The following is a 16,366-nucleotide window of genomic DNA, read 5'->3' as shown; positions in this document are numbered from 1 at the left end:
GTTCCTACCTCTAAATTGGCTCGTAACTGTTCAAACCCTTTAATCTCCACTACTTTAATCGGATGGGCCTGTATTGTGGTGGCCTCCGTTGCTAGTGGCTTGGTGGGCTCTGCCTTATTCATTGGTTGCTCCATTATCTGGAACACTTCCCCATTCTCTGCCCAAAGCACCAGGATGGAATCCTGCTTTATTTTTATATTGAACTCATAACAGTTATCTACCCCACTTTGGTCAGCGCATACCCAGTATACCCCAGCAGGGTGATTCCACTTCTTCTTCTTCTTCAAGACTTTCACAAAGACCCAATCGCCTGGCCTTACCTTCAATTCAAGGTCTTCCTTTCCTGTCTCACCTGGTGCTGGGGGAGCAATAGCAGAGGTTCGGTTATCTAGCCGTTTACGCATATAGTCTGCCAGTGTTGCTTCTTCCATTACCGTTTCTTCTTCCCTCTGCAGCCCAGGGTACGTGTAAGGTCTCCCAAACAGTATCTCATACGGTGAGGGACCCCCCTTCCCTGGTGTCATCCTCATATTTAACAACACCCGGGGAGGCAATCCACCCACCCGAACCCTGTCTCGGCCATAGCCTTCCGTAACTTATTCTTCACTGTTCCATTTGTCCGCTCAATCAATCCTGCTGACTGTGGATGGTAGGAGCAGTGTCGTTTACATGCAATGCCCATTTTGGTAGCCAGGCGATCCACGATTTCATTCACAAAGTGACTGCCGTTGTCACTATATAACGTTTCCGGGACCCCGAAGCGAGGAATGATGTCACACATTAGTGCTTTGGCCACGGTTAGGGCGTCGGCTGTAGAAGTGGGAAAGATCTCAACCCATCGGGAGAAAACATCAATAATCACCAGGCAGTACTTCACCCCTTTGCACATACTCAGTTCAATAAAGTCCATATGCAAAATTTGAAAAGGGTAATTTGGTTGTGGGAGCAGACCGGGCTTCTGCCGGATGGCTCCCTGATGGTTGTACCGACTACAGACATCACAGAGCCCACAATGCCGTTGCGCGTACCCAGTAAACCCATAATGTTGATAATGTTCTTCCACTATCCTTATCATTCCCCCTGACGAGACATGGGTTACCCCATGGCTCGTAATAGCCGCATATCGATAGAGGGACTTGGGAAGAATGGGCAAGCCGTTTGTTGCCGTCCAGATTCCTTGTACATTAGGGTTTGCTCCTTCTCGTCTCCAGCGATCCTTTTCTTTGCTGGGTGCATTTTTCTGCATGTCATGCAAAACTTGTTCAACTTCAGTCAGATTTAACCAGTAACTGTCTACTATTAGACGGAATGCGCGTTGGAAAGGCCCGGAATTCCCTTTAAGCGATGGAATCCCTTCAACGGCCTTTCGTACGTCTTTTGCTGTCCAGGGGCGGTATACGTACATGGGGACTGCTGCCCCGCCGCCTATTGGCGCATGTGGATTTGGCATTTGTATTAGTGGGTACATTTCACCTCTGTCTGTTTCTTCATCCTCCATAGCCCCAAACATTTTATACACCCTACCTGATCGCAGCCGGGAAGTCGTTTTGTCCGATGGATCGTATCCCGTTGCCCCTTTGGAGGGCAAGGGTGGATCTAGGTCTGGCGCTTGGTCCAACTCCTCCTGTCGTCGGTCACCTCCACCGTCCCGACGGTGCGCTGTGCATTCGTATGAAGGTGGCGCGGATGGTGGGACCAGTGGGTATAGCGGCGCAGATGTCGCTATTGGAACAGATGCCTTCGCCGGGGCTGGTGGACCTGCCGGTGCCGGTGTTGGTGGTCTTCGTCCTTCTACAACACACAAATCACTATCTTCCTTGTTTAGAAAAGCACTTGTTACTTGTGTGCCGGTAGGGGTTCTCCCTTCATCATCTGCCTCTTTTTCCTTTTGCCTTTTTTCTTCCTCTGCCTCTCTCCTTTTATCCTCCCCATCCCGGCGATTCCTTGCCTCCATTAGCCATAACCTTGCTTCATGATATCCCATTCTAGTTTTCATTTCCACATCTCCATTTGCTCTCTTACTTATAGCACATACTAATTTGTTACATTCATCTATTTTTAAAGTCCCTTTCCACTGGAACTCTTCCTTCCATAATTTTGTATATCTGCAACATTTCTGGTCCTGCCCAAACATAAACCTCTCATCGCCCGTCAGCGATTCTGCTTTTGATTTTGATGACCCCATGTCATGTCCGACCTGACTGTATCCCTGACACTTGGGTTGAATAACTCCCTTATTCAACCGTCCCTCTGTTTCCCTGAAACAGTGTCAAGTCCGACTTGACTGTGTCCCTGACACTCGGTTTAAATAACTCCCTTATTTCAACCGTCCCTGTTTCCCTGAAACAGTGGTCACTGTAGATGATATGTGTGTACTCCTTTAATTAATAGTGACGAGGTCCATGTTAACCACTCCCTCACCGGTTGGTATAATTGTAGCTTTCCCACCCCTAGCTCCCTCTCTAGTGATCGTGACAGACCATGTACAGCCAGGGCAGTGATGTGTGTTTATTAAAGTAGTTAAAGATACAATGGTGTCCAAGAACCATCTTTACATGGTGTCAGAAGTGGTTTTTCCTGCGTTTTCAGTTTGTCGGGTTTTCTTTTCTTAGTTCCAGTTCCCCCTCCCTGTGCCGTGATGGCCTCTGCCTGTCGCAAACCTGACATCTTGGTCTTTGATGCAGACATCACTCATCGCTGGAGTGTGTTCCGACGTGACTTTGAGCATTATGCCACAATCGCTCACCCTGCCGTGGCCCCTGCGGTCAAAGCCTCCCTTTTACTAAACCTGGCTGGTCCCGAAGCGCTTGAGCGGTCGGAGTCATTCATCTATGGACAAGGCGAGAGTGTCCAGGACCCGGTATGTCTGCTTGCTAAATTTACGGCTATGTGTGACCTCCCCACGAACCACATCTTAGAGCGTTTTAAACTGTTCTCCCGACGCCAAAACCCTGGGGAATCTGTTGACAATTTCGTGGCCGCGCTGCGCCGAATGGCTCGCAGATGCGACCTGCACGTCCTGACCCCTGAGACTCTAACCCGCGACATCTTGGTCTTTGGTCTACGGGATGGTAAGCTGCGCTCAGAGCTGCTACGTAAGCCTGATCTGACATTTCATGAGGCGTTGCATGCCTCTCGTTTAGCTGAGGCTGTCTCCTCTGCTGTACAGCCACCGGACCCTGTGGTCCACGCAGCTAGCTTCACCTCTGCTCCTCAGCGACAGAGGGCAAGCCCGACGCCGAGCTCTAGGGGGCGCCAACGCTGTCCGAACTGCAACTTTACTTCGCATCGTTTTAATGTCTGCCCGGCGTTGGGGAAAACCTGCAATCTCTGCAATAAGCCCAACCACTTTTCGGCGGCCTGCCGTTCCCGTGGGAACCCTGCACAGCCACGGCAAAAACCCTCTCGCTACTTGACACGTGCTGATACCGCGTCTGGTTATCATCTCCAGCATGATGAACTTCCCCTGTCTGACTCTGGCTCTTCCAAGAGCGAAATGAGTGTGTTTTCCCTGCGAGGTGCACCTGCTCTGATAAGAGACCCAACCGTCCGAGTCACGGTGAACGGCATGGCCTTCTCTGCTAAGGTGGACACGGGGGCTGCTGCCAATGTTATGTCAACAAGCCTATTCAAGAAGATAAGAGATAATGAGCTCGTTTCTACAGACAGTGCTGTTTTGCGTGCATATGGGGGCGGTGTACTTGTTCCTGTGGGGAAGGCAACTCTCCACTGCAAGGTGCTGAAGACCTCTCGGCCCCTTTCCTTCTTTCTGCTCGACGGTAAATGTGTCCCCCTGCTCGGCGTGGAGGCCTGCCAGGACCTCGGATTGGTGAGATTCCACAGCGATGTCCACATGGTGGAGGCAACCCTAAACCCGCTGGCCGAATACCCGGACCGTTTTGACTCGAAGCTGGGGAAGTTGCCCTGCAGCTACAAGATTGCCCTCAACCCCGACATCACGCCGGTTGTCCGTCCCCCGCATCGGGTATCCTTCGCCATGAGAGACAAGGTCGAGTCCACTCTTCTCGAGATGGTGGCCACGGGCATCCTGAAGCCAGTAACGGTCCCCACCCAGTGGGTCTCCACTATGGTCGTCGCTGCGAAGAAGGATAAGAGTGAACTACGGATCTGCATCAACCCTAAGGACTTGAACTTGGCGATCAAGCGCCCGCATTACCCTATGCGGACAGTGGAGGATGTTGCTGCACAGGTCGGCCCTGCCACTGTGTTCTCGGTTCTCGATGCCAAGAGCTCGTTCTGGCAGATACCTCTGGACGAGCGATCCTCGCACCTGACGACCTTCGGCACGCCCTTCGGCAGGTACCGCTTCCTCCGCATGCCGTTTGGGATCAACTCTGCCAGCGAAGTGTTCCAAAGGACCATGGAACAACTGTTTGCTGGGCTCCCGTGTGCCATCATTGTCGACGACATTCTGGTTTACGGGAAGAATGTCGCGGAGCACGACCACCACCTTCGCCAGGTGCTACAGCGGGCCCGAGATGTCAACCTGAAGCTTAACCCGAAGAAATGCCGGTTCCGGGTCCCTGAGGTCACCTACGTGGGACACGTCTTCACAGCATCAGGGCTGAAGCCCGACCCGCAAAAGACAGCCGCAATATCCGAGATGCCTGCACCTGCTGACGTGCCTGGCCTACAGTGCTTCTTGGGCATGGCCAACTACCTGGGAAAGTTCATCCCCGACCTGAGTGAACTGAGCGCCCCTCTGAGGGACCTGGTGAAAAAGGACGCTGCCTGGGCCTGGTTCCCGCAACACCAGAAAGCATTCGACACCCTCAAATCTAAGCTGATCAGCATGCCTACGTTGAAGTACTTTGACCTCCAGCGCCCAATCGTTCTCACATGTGATGCATCGAGGTTTGGCCTAGGGGCAGCCTGCCTGCAGGTCCACGATGGGGTGCAACTGCCGGTGTCCTATGCATCCCGCACGATGACGACCGCGGAACAACGCTATGCCCAGATTGAGAAGGAGCTGCTGGCAGTTGTTTTTGCCTGCTCCAAATTCAAGGACTATATCCTGGGCACTTGCTTCACTGTTGAAACGGACCACCAGCCTCTGGTTACCATCCTCAATAAGCCGATACACGTGGCCTCCTCCCGGCTCCAGCGCATGATGCTCCAGCTACAACGTTTTACTTTCACCGTGGTTTATCGAAAGGGCAAGGACATGTTTGTTGCTGATACGCTGTCTCGGGCGCCCCTCCCATCCACAACCCGACATCCATACGAGGCGTCCGACCTGATAGTCCTAAACGTCAATTTCGTGCCCTCCAGTCAGTTGAAGTCCCTGGCCAAGCACACGGCAGCTGACGCTTCGCTACAACAGCTGGCCGCGATCATCAAGCGGGGCTGGCCAGGCCGCCGTTCTTCCCTGCCGGCCGCAGCGGTGCCTTACTTCCTGGTTCGTGACGAGTTGGTGCTGCGTGAGGGTGTGATTGTGAAGGGGCACAAGGTGGTGGTGCCCGCAGCACTACAAGAACAATATTTCGAAACTGCTCATCGTGGCCATCCCGGGGCCGAAGCGACCCTTTCCATCGCTCAGAGTCAGTTCTTCTGGCCTGACATGCCTCGCTATTTCCGAGATAGAGTCTCCGCGTGCCCTACCTGCAACAGCCTCGCTCCACAGCAACAGCGGCAGCCGCTCCTGCAGCAGCCAGCCCCTAACCTGCCCTGGTCCGTGCTGGCAACCGACATCTTCGAATGGCACGGAAAGCACTTTCTGGTGCTAGTTGACTCTTACTCCAGCTGGTTTGAAGTTGACCAGCTCCACTCCCTATCTTCCACCGCGGTCATCGAGAAGCTACGCCGCCACTTTGCCACCTTCGGGTCCCCAGCCAGCATGCAATCGGACAACGGCAGCCAGTTCACCAGCGCCGAGTTCCGTGCTTTTGCTGAACAGTGGAATTTTCGGCACTACACCAGCAGCCCGGAATACCCGCAGAGCAATGGCCTGGCAGAGCGCGCGGTCCGCAGCGCTAAAGGACTGTTGGAACGTTGCCGCCTGTCCCGCTCCGACATTTACCTGGCCCTGCTGAACCTCCGCAACATCCCCCGCGATCATGTCCTGGGTTCCCCGGCTCAGCGTCTCATGTCCCGTGTCACGCGGCCCACGGTCCCGGTGTCCCAACAGTCCCTGTCTCCCTTTGCCCTTAAACCTGCCTTAGTCCGGGAACGCATTACCCGCAGACACGGTATTCAGAAGCGCTCCCACGACGAGTCCTGCCGTGTCCTCCGCCCTCTTCTTCCCGGCCAGGTCGTCCGCATGAGGTCCATTTCTGGCCGCTCCAGACTGGCCGTGGTCATCGGTTCTGCTGGCTCCCCCCGTTCGTACCTGGTCAACCACGACGGCACGGTGTACCGCCGGTCCCGCCAGCACCTCCGGCTCGTGAACGAGCCCGTCCCTCCCCCGGCGGCTCCGTATGCCCCTCCACTGCCACTTTCGCGGCCCAGTGCCTTGCCCGCTCCTCTGGGGCAAACCCCCCCCCTTGGTCCTTCTCCTGTCCGTCTTCCGGCTGCGGTCCCGTTTTCTCCGGATTCCTCGACCTCCTCCTCTTCCTCGCAGCCCACCCCGCAGCCTTCATCGCCCAGGGGTTCTCCCGTCCGTAGCCCACCACGTGCCCCGGCGCCGTCCCCACTTGTTCCCGTCGGGGAAGGAGGTGATGGCGAGGTTCGGACCCGGTCTGGTCGCCTGGTCAGGCCGCCTGTCCGTTACGGCGATTACGTGTGATTCCGTATTCCTGTGCCTTGCTGTCTGCATTTACCCTAGCGCATGAGACGTGGTCGCCCTGTCACTCACTGTTTGTTTTGTAGAGGAAGGATGTAGATGATATGTGTGTACTCCTTTAATTAATAGTGACGAGGTCCATGTTAACCACTCCTTCACCGGTTGGTATAATTGTAGCTTTCCCACCCCTAGCTCCCTCTCTAGTGATCGTGACAGACCATGTACAGCCAGGGCAGTGATGTGTGTTTATTAAAGTAGTTAAAGATACAATGGTGTCCAAGAACCATCTTTACAGTCACCCTCCCTATCTCCGGCAGCAGCAGGTTTATGTCTGTCCAGTCCCTTTCAGATTTACAACAACCGTCGATTTCTAGATTTACGTTTGTGTGCCCCAGCGCGTCTGATAGCCCAAAAAGCACTTACTTGGAGCTCTCGTTCAGTACTTCTTGGTCAATCACACGACGTGGGGCCCCACGTTGGGCGCCAATTATGTGGATAAATAAATTCACTGTCCACACTTAGTTGTTAGTTACTCGACGGTTGCATGATTTTATTCTCTTATGAGGGAGCTTCTCACAGAGGACCAGCATCTGTATGAGTCTCGCCTGACTTGGTTACATTCGGTCAGTCTTTTAAAGGCAGAGACAAAGAACATTCCTGCGTGACACATACTCCGCCTATCTTGTGATGAACAACCTTTTAATGTGTTATCCCAAGCTAAGTTTCGTTTCTCCAGAAGTCGTTAGCCACTTTCAGAGAAAGAGTTTGTAGTCTTTACTGTGGCTTGCAGCTTTAGCAAAATTAACCGTACTATCTACATATGTCTGGCATACAAGAAGAAGTGTCTCATCTGTGTTTCTTCTGTAAGCCATGCAACATATTTTTACTCACACACCTCCACCCCCCCCAACCCCTCATCCCTCACCTGCAACCACCTATCAGTTAAGATAGACACAAAGTGCTGGAGTCATTCAGCGGGCCAGGCAGCATCTCTGGACAAAAAGGATGGGCAACATTTCAGGTAGGGACCTTTCCTCAAACAGGGGTGACATTTCTGGTTGGGACCTTTCCTCAGACTGACCCCCCCCCCCCCCGAGTTACTCCAGTACCTTTGTCTCTATCTTCAGTACATACCAGCATTTGCAGTTCCTTTCGACACCACTTATCACTTGCCCTGCGTTACCTGCATACAAGGGGAATAATCTATATCGCTGTCAATCTATTGAAGCCACATGGCCATGGGATGTGAAGAGATACCAACGCAGTTACAAGGTAGTGTGAGCTGTGAGGAAGAAGCTATGAGGTTGCAGGGTGACTTGGACAGTGTTGTGTGAGTGGGCGGATGCATGGCAGATGCAGTTTAATGTCGATAAATGTGAGGTTATCCACTTTGGTGGTAAGAATATGAAGGAAGATTATTATCTGAATGGTGTCAAGTTAGGAAAAGGGGACGTATAACGAGATCTGGGTGTCCTAGTGCACCAGTCACTGAAAGGAAGCATGCAGGTACAGCAGGCAGCGAAGAAAGCCAATGGAATGTTGGCCTTCATATCAAGAGGACTTGAGTAATGGAGCAAAGAGGTCCTTCTGCAGTTGTACAGGTGACACTGCACCTGAAGTATTGTGTGGAGTTTTGGTCTCCAAATTTGAGGAAGGATATTCTTGCTATTGATGGCGTGCAGCGTAAATTTACTAGGTTAATTCCCGGAATGGCGGGACTGTCATATGTTGAATGACTGGAGCGACTAGGCTTGTATACACCGGAATTTAGAAGGATGAGAGGGAATCTTATCGAAACATAGGATTATTAAGGGGTTGGACATGTAAGAAGCAGGTAACATGTTCCCAATGTTGGGGGAATCCAGAACCAGGGGCCACAGTTTAACAGTTTAAGAATAAGGGGTAGGCCATTTAGAACAAAGATGAGGAAACACTTTTTCAGTCACAGAGTTGTAAATCTGTGGAATTCTCTGCTTCAGAAGGCAGTGGAGGCCAATTCTCAGAATGCATTCAAGAGAGAGCTAGGTAGAGCTCCTAAGGATAGTGGAGTCAGGGGTTATGGGGAGAAGGCAGGAATGGGGTACTGATTGAGAATGATGAGCCATAATCACATTGAATGGTGGTGCTGGCTCGAAGGGCCGAATGGCCTACTCCTGCAATTGTCTATTGAATTACAGACTCCACTCGAGATTACAAGTTAAACCACATCACTGGAACCCTCTGGCAGCTGGCCTATATGTTGATCAGACTGACCTCCCCACCATGGGCAGAGATCTATAGAAAGCGATGCCTCAAAAAGGCAACTGATATCATCAAAAATTCACGCTATCATTTCACTTCCACAATCAGGATGTAGTTACAGCAATCTAAAAACTACCACTAGCAGGTTTAAGGATAGCTTCATCCCCCAAAACATCAGGTTCACACGGTCAGAAGGAACAGGAGTTGAATTAGGCCATTTGGCGCATCAAGTCTACTCTGCCATTCAATCATGGCTGATCTATCTTTCCCTCAGCAACCCATTCTCCTGCCTTCTCCCTATAACCTCTGACACCTGTGCTTAGCAAGAGTCTATCTATCACTGCCTTAAAAATATTCATTGACTAGGCCTCCACAGCATTCTGTGGCAAAGTATTCCACAGATTCACCACCCTCTGACTCAATAAATATCTCCTCATCTTTCTAAAAGAACGTCCATTAATTCTGAGGCTATAAACTCTAGTCCTAGACCTCCCCACTAATTGAAACATCCTCTCCACATTCACTCTATTCACAATTCTGTATGTTTCAATCAGACTCCCCTCATTCTTCATTCTCATTCTTCAGCGAGTACAGGCCCAGGGCCGACAAACGCTCATCATAGGTTAACCTACACATTCCTGGAAACAATCTTGTAAACCTCCTTGGGACCCTCTCCAGAGCCAGGTTCTTGAACACTACAAAACATTTTTGTGGGTGGCACAGTGGTAGAGTCGATGCCTTCCAGCTAGAGACCCAGGTTCAATCCTCACTGCGGGTGCTGTCTGTACCAAGTTTGCTCGTTCTCCCTGTGACTGTGGGTTTTTTCAGGGTGCTCCGGTCTCCTCCCACACTCCAAAGATGCACAGGTTTGTCCCTAGTGTGTAGGATAGAACAAGTGAATGGGGATGTTTCTTGGTCAGCACGCACGTGAAGGGCTTAAAGGCCTGTTTCCCCACTGTATCTTTAAAATAAAGTTAAAATTAACGAGACAATGAACTATCTATGGTTGCACAATGGACTGGACATTTCTGCACTAGTATTTTTTTTTCCTTTTGTGGTTGTTATTAATTGTCGTTTTAAAATTATGTTATCTATGAGTATTGTGCTTCCAGGCCTGTTATGCTGCTGTTAGTAAGAATGTCATCTTGACTCTTGTGACAAGACATTGACCCACCATCCCAATATATTGGTAGTTTAGCTAAAATGCAATAGTTGTGTTCTTCGGAAACTTTAAGCTACAGGAAAAATGCTTTATAAAAACAATCATGTAAATGGGGAGTAAGGAGTTAGGGGCGAGAGAGTTTTTGGGTTTGAATTACAAAGTTGTTCCCTCTACCTTCAGGATTTTCAACAAAAGGTAGTTTCATAGCTGCAAGTTTATTTGTGTCTAATTATGGTTATACTCTGCCTTAACCCAATTTAATGTCACCTGCACAAGGTCCAGACTTATCCTTTTTCATAAACATCTTAAAATTTAGGCAATTGTGGTCACTGTGTCCAAAGCACTCTGACACTGAAATGGCAGTCATCTGGCCAGACCTATTTCCCTGCGCAAGGCTCAGTATGGTCACTCCGGGAGTTGGACTATCCCCATACTGACTTTACAAAACAAAATTTACTAAACAAAATTTGCCTCATCAAACCCTTTTGCACTACGTCCCAGTCAATATTGCTGAAGTTAGAGTAGCCCAGGACAATAACCATGGGATCAGATCATGGTCTCCAAGAACTGGTTGTTTTAATAAAATCTGGGTCAAAAGGCAACATTGTTCCGCACAGAATTAACAAACTTGAATTCTAATGTTAATAGCCAGAGGCTGCAAATTGGCTGCCGGGAGGAGAATAGGGATGGAGGTGGGGAGGGGGGTGGGGATTGCCAAAAGTAGAAACAAGAAATAAAAGGACGCTAAGTGCCGAAGTAACTCAACAAGCTATGTGGCCTCTCTGGACAACTATCCACTTGCATCAGTGATGTTGCAACTCATGATGTTACTTTAGCACACATGCATATGAAGAGTCCAAAGAAGAGATGACAATGGGTTGGGACCATGTTCTATAGACATGCTGCCCAACCCACCAGTTTCCCCTACCATTGCATCTCTCACAGATTAGATATGCATACAAAGAGTCGAAATGAGTCTGTAACCAAAATGCCACCTAACCAGGTCCTCCAGAGATGCTGCCCAACCCGTTGAGTTACTCCAGCCTTATGTGTCTTTTTGATTGTAAACCACCATCTTGTGTCGAGTAGAAACAACACTACAGGGTTACATTTCAAGAGGCTGTTTATTGGTAAAAGCCACCATAGAAAACATGATATTTAAACAAAGCTCTTACAAGCAAAACCACCAAGTAGAACAATAAAAAATAATTTGTAGAAGGTAACATGTACAACAGTAATCCAGGAAGATACCGAAAGCCCTGATGCCCCACCAGCCCCCCCCCCCCCCCCCACATTAACAAAATTACGCACAATTACAAAAGAATAAGAAACAACTTCATGAAAGTCCTTAGGAAACTAGTGCCATTAGCTTAAGTTCAACATGTTCTGATGATGTTTATTGGCTTTCAATCCACCTCCTCGACGGTGGGTCCCGAGGAAGCGGGGTACCCCGCCTGAGCTCGGCATGACTGTCCCGGGGCCTCTCCTTGGTAAAGTTTGGCAACAATGGGATGGCAGACTTTCTCCAGCTCTTTCTGCTGGTGCTGAAACTCCTCGACCTCTGCCGTCTGATTCTTCTCCAGCCACGATATTGTGTGGTTGCACAGGTCCAGCACCGCCCTCTTGTCCTCCTCACTGACGCTACTCGCCACCTTCTCATCGGCCATCGTGCTCTTCATGTTATAGACGTAGGACTCCAGTGAGTTCTTGGCTGCAACCTTTCCGCTCTGCATTTCATCCTCAGTCTTGTACGTCTCTGCATCTTGCACCATTCGGTCAATTTCCTCTTTGCTCAGCCTGCCCTTGTCGTTGGTGATGGTGATCTTGTTTGTTCTGCCAGTGCTCTTGTCGGCGGCAGATACATTGAGGATGCCATTGGCATCGATATCAAAGGTCACCTCGATCTGGGGCACTCCACGAGGGGCAGGTGGGATGCCAGTCAACTCAAACTTGCCCAGCAGGTTGTTGTCCTGGGTCATGGCCCTCTCGCCTTCGTACACCTGAATCAGAACGCCAGGCTGGTTGTCGGAGTAGGTGCTGAAGATCTGGGTCTGCTTGGTGGGGATGGTGGTGTTCCGCTTGATGAGGGTGGTCATGACGCCGCCCGCTGTCTCCAGACCCATCGACAGAGCAGCAACGTCGAGCAGCAGCAGATCCTTGACGTTCTCCGACTTGTCCCCCATCAGAATGGCCGCCTGGACAGCCGCCCCGAAGGCCACCGCCTCGTCAGGGTTGATGCTCTTGTTCAGCTCCCTGCCGTTGAAGAAATCCTGCAGCAGCTTCTGGATCTTGGGGATGCGGGTGGAGCCCCCGACCAGGACAATTTCATGGATCTGAGACTTGTCCAATTTGGCATCTCTCAGGGCTTTCTCCACTGGCTCCAGGGTGCCTCGGAGCAGGTCGGAGTTCAGTTCCTCAAAACGAGCTCTGGTGATTGAGGTGTAGAAGTCAATTCCCTCAAACAGAGAGTCAATCTCAATATTGGCTTGTGTGCTGGACGACAGGGTTCTCTTCGCCCTCTCGCAGGCTGTTCGCAGCCTCCTCACCGACCTTTTGTTTGGGGTGATGTCCTTCTTATATTTGCGCTTGAACTCCTCAATGAAGTGGTTGACCATGCGATTGTCAAAGTCCTCTCCACCCAGGTGTGTATCGCCGGCAGTTGATTTCACTTCAAAGATACCGTCATCGATGGCGAGGATGGACACGTCGAAGGTGCCACCACCCAGGTCAAAGATGAGGACATTGCGCTCTCCACTGCTCTTCTTGTCCAGGCCGTAGGCAATGGCAGCTGCAGTTGGTTCGTTGATGACACGCAAGACATTGAGACCAGCGATCACGCCGGCATCTTTGGTTGCCTGCCGCTGGGAGTCATTGAAGTAAGCGGGCACGGTGACAACAGCATTGGTGACACGAGTCCCCAGGTAAGCCTCGGCGACCTCCTTCATCTTGGTCAGCACCATGGATGAGATCTCCTCCGGGTAGAAGGTCTTATCCTCCCCCTTGTACTCCACCTTCACCTTGGGCTTCCCAGCGTCGCTCACCACCTGGAAGGGCCAGTGCTTCATGTCGGACTGGACCACTGGGTCGTCGAACCTCCTCCCGATGAGCCTCTTGGCGTCGAAGACGGTGTTGACCGGGTTCATGGCCACCTGGTTCTTGGCCGCGTCGCCGATGAGCCTCTCGGTGTCGTTGAAGGCCACGTAGCTGGGGGTGGTGCGGTTGCCCTGGTCGTTGGCCACGATCTCCACCTTGCCGTGCTGGAAGACGGCGACGCAGGAGTAGGTGGTGCCCAGGTCGATGCCGATGGCTGTCCCTTTGGATCCCGACATTTCTGCAAAGTTTGTCTTAAGATTCCTCGTATTCAGTCGCAGTTGTTGTTTTATTTTCTTCTCCTTTCTTTCCGCTTCTCTTCCTTCAAACTTCTGCTGAGGATACTACTTCTTTTTCTTCTGCGTCTTCTTGCTCTTCTGCTTCCTCTCCGCTAGCTGTCTTTCTCTCTCTTTCCCACGGAGCCGCCGCAAGTTGCAAGTAGTTCGGACAACCAGCAACCGGCTGCTTAAATAGCTGGGGCGCCCAAGGGTGGGCGGCGCTTCGTTGGGCTCGGCCAATGGGAGGAGGCTACGGTGAGTCAACAACCAGAACGTTGGAGAAGGTTCTGAAGCGAGCGACCAATCGCAGGGGGCGAGGCGGGCCGGGAGGCGGCAGCGATTGGCAGGGCCTGACGGGCAATCAGATGAACCCGCCCCCCTCCGGCCCACCCAGCCAATGGCCGAGCTCGAACCCGCCTAACACCCGCCCACTCCTCGATCGACGGCGGCGGCGGCCAATGGGAGAGCCATTGGTGATCTCATCGGCCAATGGTGTGAAGCCGCTGGCAGCGGGTTGAGCGAGAAAGTTCTGGCAAAGTTGCTGAACCTTCTGGAAACGTCGAAACATGAAAAAGAGGTGCAGTAGGAGGCCATTTGCCGGAGAACATTAACTCATACTATTAACTCCAAGGTCCAATTTCTAACTCATAACTCCAAGGTCCTATTTAGCACTATTACCTCTGTCATATGTCCCGCCCCCAGTACCAGCTTAGTTGGGTCCCCTGCTAAGTGCGAAGAATTCGCTAAATTTTTCACCAGCAAAGTTGAAAACATTAGAATGAACATTTCCCCTCCCACCCGTGCCCTAGCTGTCTCACTAGTCTGTTCATCTAAATTGGACTGTTTCCAACCCGTCACTCTATCCTCCCTTGCAAAGCTTGTCTCCGCTATGAAACCTGCAACCTGCCCCCTTGATCCTGCCCCCACTGCCCTTCTGAAGGATGTCTTTGCAATAGCCGGTCCCAGCATCCTCTCTATTATCAACAGTTCTCTGGCCACTGGCACCGTTCCAACCTGTTTCAAGCTCGCGGTGGTCCAGCCCCTACTGAAAAAACCTAACCTAGACCCCACCTTGCCCAGCAACGACAGACCCATTTCCAAACTGCCATTCCTGTCAAAAGTCTTTGAAAAGGCAATTCTAAACCAATTAGTGCCCTACCTACACCAAAACACCATCCTGGAAAGTTTCCAGTCAGGTTTCAGAGCCCACCACAGCACAGAGTCTGCCTTGTTGAAGGTACACAACGACCTGCTTCTCGCCATCGACACCGGCGACTGTGCAATCCTGCTCCTTCTTGATCTCAGCGCAGCGTTCGATACAGTGGACCACACCATCCTTATTGACCGTCTCCGGTACGCGGTTGGCATTGATGGCACTGCCCTGAGCTGGTTCGTTTCCTACCTCAAAGATAGGAGTTTTGCCATCAACATAGGCAATTATTCCTCTTCTCCAGCTAGCCTCTCCTGCGGAGTTCCACAAGGCTCCATCCTAGGCCCCATTCTCTTCTCTCTATACATGCTCCCCCTTGGCCAAATCATTCAAAGGCACAGAATTTCTTTCCACTGCTATGCCGATGACACTCAGTTCTACTTCCCCCTGAAACCCAACAACCAGTCAAATTTAAACAGCCTCTTACACTGCCTTGAGGACATAAAATGTTGGATGGCACAGAACTTCCTCCAGTTAAATGAGAGCAAGTCTGAGGTCATCCTATTCGGCCCCCCCCCGACTCCATCAAATCGATTACAGGCAGTCTTGGAAGCCTATCCTGCCTAGTCAAACCGCATGTCAAAAACGTTGGCGTGATATTTGACTCTGCATTAAAGTTTGACAAGCAAGTCAACGCTGTGGTAAAAGCCAGCTTCTTCCAACTTCGTACCATAGCTAAAATTAAACCTTTCCTCCAATTCGGCGACACTGAAAAAATCATTCACGCTTTCATTTCCTCCCGCCTAGACTACTGCAACTCCCTATACACTGGGATCAGCCAATCTTCCCTGTCCCGCCTGCAACTGGTCCAAAACGCCGCAGCGAGACTCCTGACGGGTACCCGAAAAAGGGACCACATCACGCCGATTCTGGCCTCTCTCCACTGGCTCCCTGTACGGTACAGAATCAACTTCAAGCTACTCATTTTCACATATAAAGCCCTAAATGGACATTCCCCCCCCAACATCAAAAATCTTCTAACCCACCTCTCTAACTCCAGGTCCCTCAGGTCGGCCGACTTGGGGCTACTCACTATCTCGCGGTCTAGGCTTAAGCTCAGGGGTGCCGCGCTTTTGCGGTTGCAGCTCCTTGACTGTGGAACAGCATCCGTCTCCCCATCAGAACTGCCCCCTCCATCGACTCCGTTAAGTCCAAGCTCAAAACCTACTTCTACTCCCTAGCGTTTGAGGTCCATTGAGGTCCATTGAGGAAGCGCTGTGAACTATTTTTTTATATGCTGTTATGTTTGTGTGCTACTGTATTTTCATTTTTTGCTTAGCACACTAAAAATAACAAAAACGGCGAAAAGACAGTCTGTTGGCGAGACTGCCATCGCTGACGGCGCCACCTGGTGTATTCCTACATGCACCAGCATCTGCAGTTCCTTCCCACACTCCAGAGGTTCTGCCCAACATGCTGAGGTGCTCCACCGTCTATCTTCGGTGTAAACCAGCACCTGCAGTTCCTTCGTGCACAGTATGCACATTGAACATCCATTGTTAAATACATCCCCACCACCCCTCCCTTCTCATTCCTATTTCCAACTCCCACCGATTGTACAGGGCCCTAGTGAGACCGCACCTGGAGTACTTTGTGCAGTTTCGGTCTCCAAATTTGAGGAAGGATATTCTTGCTATTGAGGG

The 16,366-nt window shown here is 51.1% G+C and overlaps 1 protein-coding gene across 1 annotated transcript; it reads right to left on the bottom strand.

Moving 5' to 3' along the window:
• Positions 1-11,436: 11,436 nt before the first annotated feature.
• Positions 11,437-13,759, bottom strand: LOC144603114 (heat shock cognate 71 kDa protein-like). The gene has a single exon (XM_078416256.1). It carries the CDS (start codon positions 13,472-13,474, stop codon positions 11,552-11,554), a length of 1,923 nt encoding a protein of 640 aa, XP_078272382.1. The 5' UTR covers positions 13,475-13,759; the 3' UTR covers positions 11,437-11,551.
• Positions 13,760-16,366: the final 2,607 nt, after the last annotated feature.

This window comes from Rhinoraja longicauda, chromosome 19, assembly GCF_053455715.1.
Source record: "Rhinoraja longicauda isolate Sanriku21f chromosome 19, sRhiLon1.1, whole genome shotgun sequence".
In the NCBI taxonomy this organism is placed as follows: domain Eukaryota; kingdom Metazoa; phylum Chordata; class Chondrichthyes; order Rajiformes; family Arhynchobatidae; genus Rhinoraja; species Rhinoraja longicauda.
This window is presented reverse-complemented; position numbering and strand designations above follow the sequence as displayed.

Excerpts from the sequence above, each read along its gene's own strand:
- LOC144603114 (XM_078416256.1), bottom strand. The coding sequence starts at position 13,474 with ATGTCGGGATCCAAAGGGACAGCCATCGGCATCGACCTGGGCACCACC.